Source organism: Scleropages formosus, chromosome 13 (genome assembly GCF_900964775.1).
Source record: "Scleropages formosus chromosome 13, fSclFor1.1, whole genome shotgun sequence".
Lineage (NCBI taxonomy): Eukaryota > Metazoa > Chordata > Actinopteri > Osteoglossiformes > Osteoglossidae > Scleropages > Scleropages formosus.
In genome coordinates this window covers 28,692,959-28,711,081 of record NC_041818.1, presented here as the reverse complement: position 1 = coordinate 28,711,081, position 18,123 = coordinate 28,692,959, and the positions used below count along the sequence as shown (strand labels likewise).

The 18,123-nt window shown below is 49.9% G+C and overlaps 2 protein-coding genes across 3 annotated transcripts; one reads left to right on the top strand and one right to left on the bottom strand.

Moving 5' to 3' along the window:
- Positions 1 to 232: 232 nt before the first annotated feature.
- elp5 (elongator acetyltransferase complex subunit 5) lies at positions 233 to 7,680 on the bottom strand. Of its 2 annotated transcripts, none has more exons than XM_018733214.2 (8): positions 7,279 to 7,680; positions 7,054 to 7,114; positions 6,810 to 6,890; positions 6,248 to 6,459; positions 5,954 to 6,129; positions 5,665 to 5,760; positions 4,779 to 4,879; positions 233 to 753 (listed from the first exon to the last, which is right to left on the bottom strand). In XM_018733214.2, exons 1-8 carry the CDS (start codon positions 7,331 to 7,333, stop codon positions 645 to 647), a joined length of 891 nt encoding a protein of 296 aa, XP_018588730.1. In that variant the 5' UTR covers positions 7,334 to 7,680; the 3' UTR covers positions 233 to 644. The 2 variants fall into 2 exon arrangements, with proteins under 2 accessions (XP_018588730.1, XP_018588731.1); XM_018733215.2 differs by having other exon boundaries at positions 7,054 to 7,141; positions 7,279 to 7,332.
- Positions 7,681 to 7,809: 129 nt separating this feature from the next.
- On the top strand, positions 7,810 to 12,666 carry phf23b (PHD finger protein 23b). Its single transcript, XM_018733216.2, has 5 exons — positions 7,810 to 8,292; positions 9,313 to 9,344; positions 9,479 to 9,565; positions 10,226 to 10,727; positions 10,910 to 12,666. Exons 1-5 carry the CDS (start codon positions 8,238 to 8,240, stop codon positions 11,110 to 11,112), a joined length of 879 nt encoding a protein of 292 aa, XP_018588732.1. The 5' UTR covers positions 7,810 to 8,237; the 3' UTR covers positions 11,113 to 12,666.
- Positions 12,667 to 18,123: the final 5,457 nt, after the last annotated feature.

Here is an 18,123-nt window from a genome sequence, read left to right as displayed (position 1 = left end):
CTCACTTCTCACCCTGGTGTGAAGACATGACACTGTCACCAAAGATGAATCTTGTTATAATCTGAACATGAAAATGAAGTGAACACAATATAAACAGGGTTTTAAGTGTTTAATGTAGGAACAGCTGGTAGTTTTGTGGTTAGAGCTGCCGTCTTTAGCCACAAAAGTCACAGGTTCAAATCTCACCTCTGGCTGTGAAACCCTTGAACAAGATACTTACCCCAAATTGCTCCAGTTAAAAAATCCCAGCTGTACAAATGGGTAAATAACTATAGGCAGATTGACATTCTAAATTGGTTTGGAGAAAGATGTCAGATAAATGAATAAATGTATTTTATTGTAGAAACAAAATATAACATTTAGAGCCCCTTTCTTTGCACCCACATTCAGTGGTTAATGTAAACAATACAACAATTTTTTTTAAACAGAATAAGCTCATTCGCTTCCCAATGGATTTCCAACAGCATTATGATCCAAGTCACAGTAGTTATGAAACATCTACTACACCCCAAAGGATCACACAGAAGAGAGAGTAAAGGCCCTCATTGGCTCCATGGCTGTACGCACTGTCCTCCACTCTGCCCAGTGAACCTATGGCGAATCTGTCCCTCACAGCTTGGGCTTCTGGGGTCCACTTCTCCAGATCACACATCCAGATCATCGTCTGGGTCCTCCTGGTCAAAGTCATCATTGGCGTCAGGTTCGTAGATGATTTGGCCAGCACCAGGCCGAGGCTGAAGGAGAGCGGACTTCCTGCACAGAGGGAAGAGGACAGAGGAGCTGGAGTGATTGGGCTAGTAACCTGAACTAATTATACCATATGAAGAGATATTTCACATTATTGGCCAGTAACCACTGCAGCGCCTCCACTTCATTTACATCCACCCATCCATCCATCCATCTTCCTCCGCTTATCCAGGACCGGGTCGCGGGGGCAGTAGTCCAAGCAGGGCCCCCCCCAGACTTCCCTCTCCCCGCACACCTCCTCCAGCTCCTCTGGGGGAACCCCAAAGCGTTCCCAGGCCAGCTGGGAGACATAGTCTCTCCAATGTGTCCCGGGTCTGCCCCGAGGCCTCCTCCCAGTGGGACATGCCCGGAACACCTCCCCAGGGAGGCGTCCAGGAGGCATCCGAAACAGATGCCCGAGCCACCTCAACTGGCTCCTCTTGATGCGGAGGAGCAGCGGCTCTACTCCGAGCTCCTCACCCTATCCCTAAGGGTGCTCCCAGCCACTCTGCGGAGGAATCTAATTTCCGCCGCTTGTATCCGCGATCTCATTTTTTCGGTCATGATCCAGAGTTCGAGACCATAGGTGAGGGTAGGAACGTAGATCGACCGGTAAATTGAGAGCTTCGCCTTACGACTCAGCTCCTTCTTCACCACAACAGACCGATACAATGACCGCATTACTGCGGACGCCGCACCGATCCGTCCGTCAATCTGCTGCTCCATTTTTCCCTCACTTGTGAACAAGACCCCGAGATACTTAAACTCCTCCCCTTGAGAGAGAAACTCCCCCCTTACCCGGAGGGGGCAAGCCACCTTTTTCCGACTGAGAACCATGGCCTCGGATTTGGAGGTGCCGATTCTCATCCCCGCCACTTCGCATTCGGCTGCAAACCTCTCCAGTGCACGCCGTAAGTCTTGATTTGATGAAGCCAACAGGACCATATCGTCCGCAAAAAGCAGAGACGAGATCCTGCGGCCACCAAAACAGACACCCTCCGTTCCCTGACTGCGCCTAGAAATTCTGTCCATAAAGATAATGAACAGAATCGGTGACAAAGGGCAGCCCTGGCGGAGTCCAACATGCACCGGGAACAGGTCTGACTTACTGCTGGCAATGCGAATCAAGCTCCTGCTCCGGTCATACAGGGAATGAACAGCCCGTAGCAACGAGCCCTGAACCCTATAATCCCGAAGTACCCACCACAGGATGCCACGAGGGACACGGTCGAATGCCTTCTCCAAGTCCACAAAACACATATGGACTGGTTGGGCAAACTCCCATGAACCCTCCAACACCCTAGTGAGGGTAACCCCCTTATGACTATTAAATCAAGGTTTTTGTTTACCCCACCTTGTATAGGGTCACCGGGGCCCCACCCTGGAGCCAGGCCTGGCTGGGGGGCTCGCATGCGAGCGCCTGGTGGCCAGGTCTATGCCCACGGGGCCTGGCTGGGCTCAGCCCGAAGCCAAGACGTGGAGCTGCTCTTCGGTGGGCTCACCACCTGCCGGAGAGGCCATAAGGGGCCGGTCCGTTGTGATTTGGGCAGTGGTCGGGGCCGAGTGCCCGGCCGACCCAAACCTCGGGCGCCAACTCTGGCTTTTGGGACTTGGAATGTCACCTTACTGGCGGGGGAGGAGCCTGAGCTAGTGCAGGAGGTTGAGAGATACCGTCTAGATATAGTCGGGCTCACTTCCACTCACAGCTTGGGTTCTGGAACCACTCTTCTCGACCAAGGGTGGACTCTCCACTATTCTGGCATTGCCCAGGGTGAGAGGGGCGGGCCGGTGTGGGCTTATTAATAGTCCCCCAGTTCAGCCGCCATGTGTTGGAGTCTACCCCGGTGAACGAGAGGGTTGTCTCCCTGCGCCTTCGGGTCAGGGAACGGTCTCTCACTGTCGTTTGTGCTTATGCGCCTAGCGGCAGTGTAGAGTATCCGGCCTTTTTAGAGTCCCTGGCGGGCGTGCTGGAAAGCGCTCCCACTGGTGGGGACTCTGTCGTTCTACTGGGGGACTTTAACGCCCACGTGGGCAGCGACAGTGACACCTGGAGGGGCGTGATTGGGAGGAACGGCCTCCCTGATCTGAACCCGAGTGGTGAGTTGTTATTGGATTTCTGTGCTAGTCACGGTTTGTCCATAACGAACACCATGTTCATGCATAAGGGTGTCCATCAGTGCACTTGTCACCAGAACACCCTAGGTCGGAGGTCGATGATCGACTTTGTAGTCGTTTCTTCTGATCTTCGGCCACATGTCTTGGACACTCGGGTGAAGAGAGGGGCTGAGCTGTCAACTGATCACCACCTGGTGGTGAATTGGATTCGATGGCAGGGGAAAAAGCTGGACAGACCTGGCAGGCCCAAACGCATAGTGAGGGTCTATTGGGAACGTTTGGCGGAGGCCCCTGTCAGAGAGGTCTTCAACTCCCACCTCCGACAGAGCTTCAACCAGGTCCCGAGGGAGACTGGGGACATTGAGTCCGAATGGACTATGTTCCACACCTCCATTGTCGGGATGGCGGTTCGAAGCTGCGGCCATAAAGTCTCCGGCGCCTGTCGCGGCGGCAATCCCCAAACACGGTGGTGGACAACGGAGGTAAGGGATGCCGTCAAGCTGAAGAAGGAGTTCTATCGGGCCTGGCTGGCTCATGGGACTCCTGAAGCATCTGATGGGTACCGGCGGGCCAGACGGAACGTGGCTCTGGCAGTCGCCGCAGCAAAAACTTGGGCCTGGGAGGAGTTCAGTGATGCCATGGAGGAAGACTTTCGGTCGGCCTCAAAGAGATTCTGGCAAACCGTCCGGCGACTCGGAAGGGGGAAGCAGTGTTCCGCCAACACTGTTTACAGTGGAAGTGGTGCGCTGCTGACCTCAACTGAGGATGTCCTCGGGCGGTGGAAGGAGTACTTTGAGGATCTCCTCAATCCCTCCGACACGCCTTCCGTAGAGGAAGCTGAGGCCGGGGACTCGGAGGGGGACTCGTCCATTACTCTGGCTGAAGTTGCTGAGGTAGTCAAAAAACTCCTCGGTGGCAAGGCTCCGGGGGTGGATGAGATCCGCCCCGAGTTTCTCAAGTCTCTGGATGTTGTGGGGCTGTCTTGGCTGACACGCCTCTGCAGCATTGTGTGGCACTCGGGAACGGTGCCTCTGGACTGGCAGACCGGGGTGGTGGTCCCTCTTTTTAAGAAGGGGGATCGGAGATTGTGTTCCAACTACAGGGGGATCACACTCCTTAGCCTCCCTGGGAAAGTCTATGCCAGGGTACTGGAAAGGAGAATCCGACCGATAGTCGAACCTCGGATTCAGGAGGAGCAATGCGGTTTTCGCCCTGGCCGTGGAACACTGGACCAGCTCTATACCCACTTCATTTACATTTATTCATTTAGCAGACACTTTTGTCCAAAGCGATGTACAGCTCAGCAAAAGTACAATGTATTCATTACATTAAGAGGAGGAGACATAGAGGCAGACAAGAAAGTCTCAAGCAAACCTAGTTCATTACTTACCACTTGCTGCACCAATGTTCATCGATCGAGTAGGTGCATGAAACACAGGATAGACAAATCCCGATACCCTCCCACCATTTTTTTTTTTTTAAATATCGTAAGATACACAAATAAGCAAGTACAATGCCAGAGTAGTGGCTGAATAAAGGTTTATCTGGGGATGCTTATGGAGTTACGATGCGTGAACAGTTACACCGTAAATGAGCTGGAGAGATCTTGGGCAAAGTGGATCTGGAAAAGGTGAGTTTTCAGACCCTTCTTGAAAATAAACTGAGTTTCCGCAGTTCTGAGTGACAGGGAAAGGTCATAAGTCTGAACGGCATACGATTAATGTAGTCATTGGCAGGAATATCCAACTCAAGAGACCAGGTTACACAAAAGTCTGCTGGCCATTAGGAAAAATGACCACAGGGAGACCAAATTCACCATCCCGTCATCACGACAACGTCAAATGACCTCATCTTGTCTCCTTACAGAGACTGGATGTCACAGTTTATGCAGCACAATTACCAGTGGTGCAAAAGTAACAGAAACAAAGAAATCTTACTTTTCTTGGCTGAAGACAAAAGGCAGAGACAGTTTATCCTTGGCTTCTTTCTCAGCCTCGGACAGGCGAAGGTTGAAAGTCAAGTGTGCAGCAGGGTCTGCCTGAGTACGGAGACACACACCCACCGATTAACGTTCCACGCACAACACATAGGGCTGCTGGTGGCACAGTGGTTAGACATGCTGAATTTCACCCACGGGAATCAAGCTGGAATCCCACCTTGTGATATTCCTCTCTTGAGAGAGGTACTTTCTCTGAACTGATACAGTAAAAAATACCCCACAGGATAAATGTGTAAATCATTGTAGGTATGTTAACTCTTTTTAGAGACGAGAGACTCTTCTTACAGAAAAGTGTCAGTTAAATATACACACACACACACACACACACACACACACACACTTTCAGAACCGCTTGTCCCATATGGGGTCGCGGGGAACCGGAGCCTACCCGGCAACACAGGGCGTAAGGCCAGAGGGGGAGGGGACACACCCAGGACGGGACGCCAGTCCGTCGCAAGGCACCCCAAGCGGGACTCGAACCCCAGACCCACCAGAGAGCAGGACTGTGGTCCAACCCACTGCGCCACCACACCCCTGTCAATTAAATAAACAAATGTAAAAAATGTCGTAGATTAAAGATTTACACAAATGTCTGAACACAAGTTCAGACCTACATTATTTGTTCATGATAAGCAAAAACAACATTCTCAAGTTTTTGTAAATCAGCGAATACAATATTGTTTCGTAGACGCAAGAGGAAATTCCTACAGCGCAATTCATTAGGGACAAGATCACTGTCTGTAGTCAGAGCATAAGTGTGTATGTGTTTGGTTGCTTGTTTCAGTGTGTGTGTGTGTGTGTGTGTGTAACAGCACGATTATTACTTGAGGCTCCTCCTGTTCAGTGTCTCTCTGTCCAGGGTGATGTGTCTGTTTCTGCACAGTGACTGTCAGGTCCTCCTTAATAATGAAACACTCCTCCTGATGAGGTGAACACACACATTTAGTGACAGAGTGGAGAACAGTTCCACCAATAACTGACAACACCTGCATGTTTCCACCATAAAATAAAGCAGATCGGAGCTGCCAAAATGAGGACCACCACCATCACCACTGTGCCTAACCTTTACCATACGTTCACAACCAACCAGTGTGACATCTCAGCTCTCCTCACCTCTTGAGTAACTCTGCCGGATCTGGTGCGTCGTGTAGTTTTGGCAACTGTATGATGGCCCCTGAGCGCTGGTGCCACAGTCACAATGGCAGTAGCCAGGTGGCACAGGCTACCCACAATGCCCTGCTGATGCAAGTCAGAGTGCAGAAGCGCCACAATGCTTCTCACTGCGCCACCTTGTGGGTGAAAAGGCACATTGAGCCATGAGGAGAGCATCTCGCTCCCATCAACTCCCATTATTGACGCTCTGCTTGACACTTTCCCAGGACAGTCTAGACCAACGGAGACACAAACCTCTCCTGAGTTCCTGGAGACACTGACAGACAACCGCCGGAGGGTGATGCCTCAGGACCCAGGACAGCGAGTCGATGACCAGTGTCACTGGTTTCGGATGCTCCGAGCGGCTGAGGAGGGCGTGGATCTCACCGGGACTGAACTGGAGTACCGTGAGCGGTGGGCTGTCATTCCAGCCCAGGGGGTCAGTGTACCCATCGTGGAAACACAGCCTACACAACAGAAAAGGCAAGAGACACGTTTAAAACTCAGTTCAGAGACATAAACGCGGGGAGGTTTTATGAATTGAATTAATTCATTCATTCATTCACTCCACTGGTGCTTTTCTCCAAAGTGACTTGCAGCCATTTTCCCCATTTACACTGCAAGGTCATTTTACTGTAAGAACCTCAGTCAAGAGCACGACAGCAGGAGGTGGGATTTGAACCTGGGTGCTCCAATGCAAGGCTGTGGCTCTAACTGCTGCGCCACCTACTGCATCCCCGTGAGCGATGCCACTGTGTCACACGAGCTCAGGACACCTGTGCGGTCCAGCTCGCGACCCTCTCCGGTCTCCGGTTACCTCTGCGCACAGCCGCTGTCCGATGGCACCCGCAAGTCCTCTTCTGCAACATCGAACGCCAACACGTGGACAACCTCCTCCCTGAAACATAGCGCGGTAAGCCTGGCGCATGCAGCTTCCTCCAGCAGTGCCTTGTTTTACTCTGTATTCGGACAGAGCAAGGAATGGAGAACGAGAGAATGCAGTAAAAAGGAGTAAACTTCTGGGTAAAGATGCCTGGCTGTAGTGCAGGGCGACTCCTCACCGCTTTAGCGCTGCACACATGAAGCTCTGGAGAAGCTGCCGCCCGCAGCACTGCACCGAGTCTGGAAAAAGGCAAAGTGCTCAGTTTTCTGTAAAGGAAAGAGGAGAACAACGAAACACCTCGCTGCTCTTCATCATTACACACACAGTAAGAGGAACCTCCAGGCACTCTGCCTAGTATTACTACCGGAGCAGAGCGATACAGAGGCACCTGCTGCTGTTGTACCTTGGATGATGACGAATCTTCCGCTTTCCACACACTGAATGACGTCTAGCAACATGACTGCTCGGTAGACACGAACCGACCCGCGCAGTGCGACCGCTCTACAGGTACTTTGCCCAATCGAGTCCGAGGCTTCCCCGCGGCCTACTAACGCCAGACATTGAGAAATAACTAATGATTCTATAATATTGTGTGTATATATATATATATATAATATATATATATATTCCGTACGGAATAAATGACAACGTTTGCTAGAATAGATATATTTCTTTCCAATTAATCTGCAGGCGAAAACAATAGTCTATTATTGGCTTGCGTTTCTGTACGTTCGGACTTCACGCGCCGGAAATCCTTCTTCTTCGGCAGTGGATTTCATTGCGGACGACATACCGCCACCTACTGGGCACCGCGCTCTGCAGAAAAGTGTGTACAAAAGGAAAAGTACAGTACAGTACAGTACACGGGACTATAGTATAGTCCGCCGCAGCGGTGCAGGACACTCACTCTAAAGACTACACTGGAAAGACTACACTTCCCGTCATGCTGTGCTGCTCTCGCCACAAGGGGCCGCCGGCGGATCTCTGGACAGCAACGGTCCCGTGTGGCGTGGAGCCGCTGCTTTCTGCCGAGGGAAAAACAACCTGTTTTCCCGGGACTGGAGCCGGTTTCGGGTCGTCCCGCCGCAGCGCCCCGTTTTTTTCTCTCGGCTCATGCCTGGCAGCCTGGGACCCAGGCTGGGTGCCGCTTGACCCAGTCAGCGGTTTCCCGGATCTCGGCGTCCCGCCCCGTCTTTCCAAAGCGAAGGATGCCGGAGCGGAGGAGCAGTGGTAGAACTAAGCGCTGGAGCTCCAGGCAGCTCCACGCCCGGGCCTCCTCCGGATGAGAGAGGAGACGGGCTGCGGCTCCGCGGCTGATGAGCGCGTCTCTGACTGTGTGGATACTAGTACACCATCCATGTCATGCAACACATCATCATCATCATGTCATGTTCCGATGGGGGAGCACCAAGCCAAGGTAGGTGGGTCTCTTTTGAACCGCTCTGAGGAGTCGTGGTGAGCCGCTGCTGACAGCTACACGTGTTACCGCGTTTTACTATCACTGACTGTGTACTCTGTAGTCTGTATGGCTTAACGTACCGTGTACTGTGTGTGTAATCACTGTGTAACTTACTCTGTACGTTAGTGCGCGACGGACGCAGCTGTTACGTGTTAAGCCTAAGGGATAGATAAGTTCTTTAATCGCGTCAATAAATCCCGCACTTGTTGTTCGCCTTCCTTGTTGTTTAGAAAGAAATTTGTCTTAGTCCCAAGTTGGTCTCTTGACTTGAGGAAAAGGCCCGCTGTCGTCGATCGATGCTGTTAACACGACGAGAATTTGGTGTTTACCACACGGTGACTTCAACTCAAGCCAGGGGCGTAACTTTTACTCAGTCGTTTTTATACCTGATACCATGTCATGTGTGTTTCATGATAATATTGTAATTTGTCTCTTGCAACTTATGTGTGTATTTTCGTCCCGCCGAGGAGTGTGTGAAATGCGGATGTGATTAACTCTCTACTCTAGACTAGTAAATAAATAACCGGCGTTTCCACCATGCCATGTACTTATTATACGACGTTGGAAGCCGGACAAAAAAACTTGAGTAGAGAGTAATTAGAGTGTAATAATAATATCATATAATATATGTGTGTGAAAATAACGTGCAGCTCGTCGGTCTGCAGCGGTTTCTCGGCTAGTAGCGCTGTGTGTGTGGGCGGCGAAGACGTGTCTCGTCTCGTCTCGTCCCGTCCCGTCCCGTTCCGTTCGTGTCCGCGGAGCTTCGGCTGGAAAACACTTTTTATTCTCTTTTTCTTTCTCTTTTTTTTCTTCGTGTGTCTATAGAACAAAAGAACATGCGGATAAATACTTGTACGAATAATAATAACGACACGAAGTAGAATCTGTTCCTTTGTTAGCCGTTAGCTAAACAGGTTTGTGACTGAAACTTGTGAACTTGACGGAAAAACAGCCTTTAATTTTCTTTTCTTCTCACAGATACAGCAGTGAAATGCAAAACAGAGGCCCTGGTGAGTGTAAACAGTGGAAATGTCTCTCTCTGTGTGTGTGTCTCTCTCTCTCTCTCTCTCTCTCTCTCTCTCTCTCTCTCTCTCTCTCTCTCTACTGCCGCTGACTGTCACTCGCTGTGTGTTTCTCCCTGCAGCCCCCACGGAGGAGGACCGTGGAGGACTTTAACCGGTTCTGCAGCGTCGTGCTCGCCTACGCCGGTTACGCGCCGAGCCGAGAGGAGGTGGGTTCGAGGCCCCGACATTCCGACTCTCGGGAGTCCAGACCTTGCGCTCTTTGGCTCTGTGCTGCGACCCTTGCCGTGACCTGCTGTAACCGCTGTGCGCCGGACCCTCCGCTTACGAACAAAACAAGCGAATTCGTAACTCCAACGTCACTGTAACTACAAACTCCTCGATACACAGTTCAGAACAGAAACGTCCTGAGAGTTTCCATCCATCATATTCTGTCAAGTCTTTCCAGTACTCACTCGCACACTCCCTATGCCCACTACTGGGTTGGGGTGGTCTGGAGCCTATCCCTGAAGCACATGCTGGAAATAGTGGTCATACATTGTTTTTTAAAATCAGTTTTATTAATTTTGACCTACTTTAAATGTAAAACTGTTTTTAAATGTCAAATGGAAATATGACCGTATCCCTCTCTGTGCTGGTTGTTGACTCATTCATTCAATTTGCATTTATTCATTTATCTGATGCGTAATCCAGTGATAAGCTGCTTACACTGATTTAATAGTTTACACACCTTGGGTTTTGTGTGTGTCTATGAAAATTCTTGACTCTGTTCAGGGAGGGCCTGAGTTACTCTAAACCTTGTGCTGTCTCGTGGGGCAGGAGCCTGTTGCTTTTTGTCAGTCCTGTCAAACCTTGGTTTCTCCCTGTAGGAGAGCACCTGGTCCCCAGCCTCCTCGAGCTCCTCGCGTGATTCTGCTTCTTCTGGGGAGGCGGACAGCCCGTCAGACCTCCACGCCTTTGTGCACAAGGCGCGCTCCAACAAAAGCGGGAAGCTGCACCGGCTGCACGTGGACGACTCCCTGCTGGACGGTCTGCGTCTGAAGGACTTTTCCTATGACGCTCGAAAGACTGAGCGCAAGAGGGACAAAAAGCTTAAGAAGTTTTCTCTGAGCACAAGAGAGAGCGAAGGTGGAGACATGCCAGGGGAGAAGCGGGCGAGGATTAAACGCAGCAAGAACCCCAAAGTGCCCAAAGACGTGAAGAAGCTCAAGTTGGGGTACGAGAGTGGCTCCGCGCGGCAGGCCGGGCAGGCTGTGGGCCGGAAGGCGGGAGAGCAGGACGTCCCGCAGGACGAGTCTCCCCAGGAAACTGAGATGAGCTCCAGTGAAAGCGAGGCATGGATCACGGACGAGGACATCATGGTGGAATCAGGTGAGTAGGGGAGGGGAGGGCAACTCTGCCTTGGTAGAAGAAGGTTGTTGGTGATGCGTTGCGAAGGGAACACCGTTGTCCTTTTTGGTTGCCAGCACTGGTCCCGGCCAAGCTTCCCTCCTCGTGTGGGTGCCCCTCAGGGCTTGTGCACGTACCTTTGCAGCTCTCCTCCTCCCTTGCAGGTGATGACTCATGGGATTTGATCACCTGTTACTGTGGGAAACCCTTCGCCGGGAGACCAATGATCGAGTGCAATCAGTGTGCAGTCTGGGTGCACCTCTCATGCGCCAAGATTAAGAAGTCCAACGTGCCCGACATCTTCTACTGCCACAAGTGCAGGGACTCTCGCCAGGACCGGCGATCTGGGCACAAGAAAGACACCTGAGTCCAGACGGAGGAGGGACTGTCCTGCCTATCGCCCATTTCCTTCTGTTTATTAAGAGAAGCACTGTTCTGAGGAGCCTTTTTCTCCATGACCGTCAGGACTCCTGTGCCTCTTAATGCCTAGTTTTATCAGTGGCATTTCAGCCTTCTCCTTCCCAAGTCTGTTGTTGACTGAGGTGTAATTCAAGGCTCTGAGACGCTCAGCTGTCGGACTAAAAATTACAACAGAGGAGGGAAAATTCAGGAATTTTAACATGTGTGATGATGGAAACATATTTCGGTAAACTGAGGTTTTCTGAAAATGCTCTGACTTTGCACACTGTTTCCTTTTGTTAAATTTGACATGGATGTTAGGATGTGCCTTGTTTCAATTTAATTTTCATCCATTAGATAGGCTGTCTGTCAAGCAATGACACAGCAGTCACATCATCAGCCAAAATAGTTGTAATTTCAAGTTAAGCGCATTTTGTGTGGGTCAAGAAACTGCTGCTGTGGGTTGCTGTACCTTTCTGTTGAAAGTTACTAATTTTTGTGTCATGCCAAGTGTCTTCTCCAGTTCATGTTGCCCTTTCAGTCGCAAACTCGCTCCCTGTACGCGCAGAACTGCAGCCACTGATGAGACTGCAGTTCTGACAGAGTACAGCTCTAAGGTTTGGTCCACATGCTGACATTAGGAAGGGTGTTCATCATCCTCATTTCCCAGAAGCTGTCTACTGTACCCTGAGTTCCGGCACCTCGAAAAGAAATCCAACACGAGGAATGCAGAAGAATCTGGGGAATCTGGGATGGAAATTTGGTCCAAGCTGCTGGTTACTTGAGTACCCAATACGCTGGGACTCCAAACTCCAGTTGGAGCACATTAACCCATGGGTTACTTGAGTTCAAAGGCCCCCGACCCAGTAGCTATTTGAGGATCACGTGCCAGCCCATTGGTTATTCGATGTGGAGAGCGCTGACCCGTTGCTTCCTGGAGCTGGGAGCCTCAGCACATTGGTTACTTAAACCAATTAGACTCAATCCATTGGTTACTCAAATTATTGAGTCCATCCCAGCTCATTAGGTGCTTGAGTTGGAGAGCGTTGAGCCATTGCTTAGTGGAGTTTGGAGCTCCAGTTTATTGGGTATTTGGAGTTAATTTGGTAGCTGGAGTATGCTACAGTTCAAGAAGCCGTGTCAGAGAAAGTTACTTTTTTACGCCTTTCCTGTAGCGGAAAGGTTCTGATTCTGAGCAGTGTGTTTTTACCTGGACTGGTGCGTGGGAACGATGGAGGAACCATGTACTGGCTTCTGTTCATCACTGACTCATTTTAAAGGCCCATTCTGTGAAACGGTTGACACTTTTTTCCAGAACGGTAGAAGGAACTTTTTTGTTTGATATTGTGTCTCTGTGTTGAACAGAGTTGACCTTTTCTGTTTATTACTTTTCTTGGCAGGATCAGATTGTCTCCATAGTGAATTACCATCTTTTTTACCCCTCTCGTGTTGTCTATGTATACCCACAAACCCTGCCTCTAAATTTTAACTGTATATATGACAAAGAACAAGAAATTAAGAAAAGCACATAATATTTTTGACATCTGATATTGTTTTCTTATTAATGTTAGTGTGAAAAATAAATTGTTCTTTTTTGAAGATACTGGTTGTGTTTTCCAGTGTCTCTTACCCATAAATGCAGTTTTACTCAAGTGTTCTTTGTTCGTTATTTTTATTTGTTTTACTTTGTATTTCACATTCATCATTTTTAACAGCCAGTATCTCAATGCATACATTAAGAGAGTCCTTCATGAAGAGCAAGATTGAACACTACAATATTTTTGTATCATATAAATAGCAATAAATAATACACATTTCTTGAACTTTAGCTGTCGCTTGCGTCGATTAGAATTACGCTTTCTTTGTAATTCTGTACTGGTTAATTACAGTGAGAACGAGGTTTCAAGCCACACTGAAGTCGAGAAAGTTGTTCATAGTATTGTTAGACTGCGTTAAATCTAGGAAGGTGGTCTTTTCATGTGAATGCACTCTGCTAGACTGAAGGACAGGGTAAGAATGAGAGAAGTCGCAAGGAGGCGGTCACAGGATTCAGGGCCCACCTTGGACGGGAGGCCCAGGCGCAGTGTGTGACCGCGCTCTTCTCTCATTCACTGTTGACGACTTCTCCGCGGTCCTCGCCGTCGTCCTGCAACACAGCAATCGTCGGCTTTTGTCACACGTGGGCAAGGCTGCGCTCCAGGCGGCGGCGGAGCGAGTGGAACCGCCTTGACCGTTGAGTAACAATAATGCAGCTAAAGGAAACGTGGTCCAGTGAGTTCCCTCACCTTTCTGCTCCGTAGGCTTGAAACAAAGGACCCTCCGATGGAGTCCAGGGGGGCGCTCATCTTCTTCCTGGGGACAGGGATCTCCAGAGGTCAGACTGAACGCGCTCGAGGGAACACGCAGGACAGCCGCCCTCCAGCTGTACGAACCCCGAGATCTAACTCACCTCTTGTCCTTGGGTTTGCTTTGGGGGGCGCTGTGCTGAGGGATGGACAGCCGCTCCAGGGGGGCGAGGAAGGTGGAAGGCTTGGAATGTCGCGTGGCCCAGTCTCGAGCGGTGTCGCCGGCGTCCCCAGGAGACAGCCCGTCCAGATCGGAGGGGAAGTCCACATCCATCCAGCTGTCTTCCTGTCATTGGGAGACAGGAGAAGAGCACTGGGTCCTGAACCTCTGGCTTTAACCTCACTGCAGCAGATGCAGCTCAGAGTGCCCCACACACACGCACACACGACACGAAAATGCTGTCGCTCGGCTCCACTCACCCGCTTGTGACGGAGCCGGTCCGGCAGCAGGAAAGCAGGCAGCTCCTCCAGCACCAGGTAAAGCACAAAGGCAGTTAACAAACACCTGGAGCAGAACATCTGGAAAAGGAGGCTTCAGGTTATTTTACACAGTTTTACATCACAGGTGCTCTCGTCTCGAGTTAACTGTTGGCTGCAGGCGCTTCGGGTTCCCCCAGTGCTGCGGTACCCTTGATCGTGGGAATTGGTGCAGTAAAAAAAAATGACCCTGCTGTGTGAATTGGTGCAGCAGTGAAGGTCACATTATACTTTGGAAGTATCTACCTTCTGTGTCATACATAATGTGTTGTGTAAGTGTCCACGTTACAACAGCTGCTTACACGAACATAACACCTCACACACACACACAGAAGCGGGCGGAATCCTTACCTTGTCAACTTTCTTTGCGATGGAGTAGAAGAATGACCGTTGTTATCTGATGATGTTCAAGTTGTGGTCTTTCTCCTCTCTCTAGTCTGCGGCTGTGGGTGCCAGGGGTTTTGTAGACCTGCCTTGGGGGTGGGTTTATATGCCGGTGGGATGCTGGCTGTTTATCCTGGAGTGTGTGTGTGTGTGTGTGTGTGTGTGTGAGAAACTGGAGACACAGCAATTACAGGCCAGGGCCAGGCTGCTCCCACTGAACTTGGGGTCAAAGCTTTTAGGCCATTTGGAAGTTTTGACAAGATGACCCCCCCACCTTCCCATTACCCCAGGAAGAACACAGATGAGAACATGATTAGACAATCACCAAAGATGTGGAAGCACATTGTTTACCGCTGGGGGCCGAGTCTCGATGGAGCTCTATCACTGGGACTGCGCACATACACAGAGACGATGGGACGCTGGTGGAGTCGTCGTCAGGCAGCTGAGTTGCTTAAATCCTAAATTCTTCCATAAGCTTCCATGTTAAGTCTGGTGTTTATTTGGAAACACTTAATTGGACTAAACTGGAGTGATAGGAGCTCAGCTCTGGGCAATGCCAACCTGCGGGGGGGCTCGTTGGCATGTCTTCCTCCAAGTGACCTCACTGACCCTGACTTATCGAGTTCTTACATTGACTTCACGTTCCTCCAAAGTGAAGTACATCTGAGAGTAAGCAGAAGGGAATGAACAACAGATGAAGAGCTTTAGACACAAACACAGGATTATGGACACACAGCTTGTGTGTGTGACACCACTATGTTGCTGGTTCACATCCCTCCAGTAGCTGCAATAGAAGCGACATTCAGATAGTAAATGCACGGATGATCGTAGCAGATGCTGTTGATGGGAGGGATTCAGCAGCTCTGAGGGACCGCGAGAGCTTATGTGACTCTACCTGTGCAACTCAGAATCAGGCAAATACAGACGTTCATAGCAAATGGATTCATTTATGGAGCTGTCAAGAGATCAGGAGAGAAGTGGCTCTCAAAGAGATCTGTTCGAGACCCTTCTTCAGTGTGGGAGGGAATCAAGCAGCTCATTCCACCATATTGGAGTCAAAACTGAGAACCTTCAGACTTCTGATTTTGGACACTTGTGAGTGGGACTACGGAGCCAGAGGCCAGACAAGGAAGAGCTCCTGGAGTGTAGGAGTTGATCAGCTCCTGTAGGTATCGGGCTTCAGCTCCTTCGACCACCTTGTAGGCTGTAACCAAAGTGTTGGACTTGATACGGGCACCTAGAGGAAGGCGGAGGAGAGCGGCAGGGAGAGTTCTTATGTCTCACACCACCGACACCAGCCAAGGAGGGCAGATCCACCGGTGTCCTTTCACTGGGCTGGAGGAGAGCTCCACGTTTACATGTATTCATGTATCTGACGCTTCTCTCCAAAGTGACTGACAGTGTCAAGCTACTTACACTTTTTTGCTTGTTTAAACAGCTGGGTAATTTTACTGGAGCAATATAAGGTACCTTGCCGGAGGGATTCAAACCTGCAACCTTTTGGGTCTGAAGGCAGGAGCTCAAGCCACCTGATGTCACCCGCAGCCCCTTAGAGCTTTTGCCAGTGTGTGTTCCCTGGGCACCACAGGGGATTCAGAGAGAGCAGCAGTGCTCCAGCGCCGTGTGTGGCCCTCTGGCCCTCTGCCACACACACACACAGTGGTCCTAGATTGCCATCTGGGTCACACACTGCACACAGAGCACAGAGAGCGAAAGAAAACGCACACGAGGAAATGAGTGTAAGTGAGGGTCTGGGAGGGCTGTGTGAGTGCCGGGAGATGCAGTGAGCGTACCAGCAGTTCGACACGTTTCCACTTGTCCCTCCCTCGGCCGCCCGGCCCTAATTGCGACTATTTGTGGCCCCGGAGACGAGCGGACATAGTGGCGATGTTGACAGATACCCCACTCCAAAATAAACCAGCACGCTTCTGCTTCCCCGGTGGATGTGCGGCGGGTCGCCACCCGCACTCCGGCAGCAGGGCAGAGCCAGATAGGCACCGCTGATTAGAGTAATTGTGGGCGGAGCAGCGAGTGCCCTGGCGGGCTGTGAGCCCACGCGTGGGCACGTGTGTGTGTGTATGTGTGTGTGTGTGCTGTGTTGCCAGCCCCCCCTTCCTGCCACCACTCCTTTTCTCAGCACTATAAGAACCCTGGTTTGTTGCTCGAGCTAAATTTAGAACAAGTGGCAAACAACGGCGGGGCGCTGTGTACGCGCTCGCTCTCCAGCACCGGAGCACCTGGACCCCGGGGGTCTCCCACTGCGTCCACAGCAAGTGTGTACCTGCGCCTCATACAGAGAACACGGGACACACGATCAGGAGCACTCGGGGCCCCTCAGATGTGCACTTTCCTCACGTCACAATATGGGCCAAATGCAGAACCAATTTAAATGTAAAAGCTAAACCAGGACAAGACCAAAGAGTGACCGCAACCAACCCTAAAGTGCCACAGTGTTAGTAAACGTATATTAAAAGTATTTTAATATAGCATTCAGAATTCTGCCTTGCCTTTGGAGGACTAGGGTGAGTACGACTAAATGCAGCAAACTTGCGAGCGCATTCAAGAAGTTACTTACACTGTTTGCTGTTTCGCTGTCTTTCCAGGTGGGCAGTTTGGTGGTGGTTCCAATCACAGCAGGCCACTCACTGGCTTTATCTGCATCACTTAGTTCCACTGAAGCAGCGTCAACAGCCAGGTTTTGCAAAGTTATACATCGCAGGACTATAGAAAAATCAGTGTAAAATCACTGTCAATTAGTGTAGTGTTTTTTGAGGAAAAACTACATGCTGCGGAATGAGACTAAGCAATATTTCAAACATTACATTTACATTCATTTATCAGATGCTTTTCTCCAAAGCGACTTCCAACGAACTCTATGTAGTGCCATGAGCCCACACGCCTTATTCACTGTGGTGACTTACACTGCTAGATACACTACTTACACTGGGTCACTCATACATACATCTGTGGAACACACACACACACACTCTCTCTGTCACTCACACACTATAACATTACATTTGCAGTTATTTAATTTTGTCCACTGTGCTTTGCAATGTTTTTAGACTTAACTGATCCAAATGACATCTAAATTTGTTTTATCATTTGTATCTTCCCTCACATAGCAAATACTCATAATACAAGAAGTCTCACTTTAGAGTACAAGTGACTCTTGTACCTGTATGAGAACCATCTTATCAGAATAGAAACTTCAAAATACGAGCCTTGGTGATGAACACCCCCCGCGGTGTGGCTTCACCTGCACATCGCTGTTGTCTCATAGCTGTGTGCCACCTGCAGGCATCTCTCAAAAATCTTGTGGTATTTCCTCAAAAAAAAAAAAAAAAAAAAAAACATAATGTAAAAGCCACCGTTTGTGAAAAAAACATAATCCATCGTAATAATGAGCAATAAAGCACAAGAGTATGAAAGGAAGTTGAAAAGGCAAAGGAAAGCCTTACCTATCAGTTTAAAACATGAAATGATGACAAGTAGAATAATTCTGTTGAAAGGAAATATGATTATAAACGATTGTGTGAGCTGGGGCTGCACGGGGCATAGTAGAGCGTACCGCTGCCTCTGGAGCTGGAGGTTGTGGATTTGAATCTCATCTCCTGCCCCTGTGCTGTGAGAGTGGTACTCATCCTGGATTGCTCCACTGAAAAAAGTTACCCAGCTGTATAAATGAATAAATAATTGCAGGATTAGGAGTAATAGCCTTGGTCGGTGGCATTACTGTATAGCATTTAGAAGCAGCTTCACAAAGATCCTTA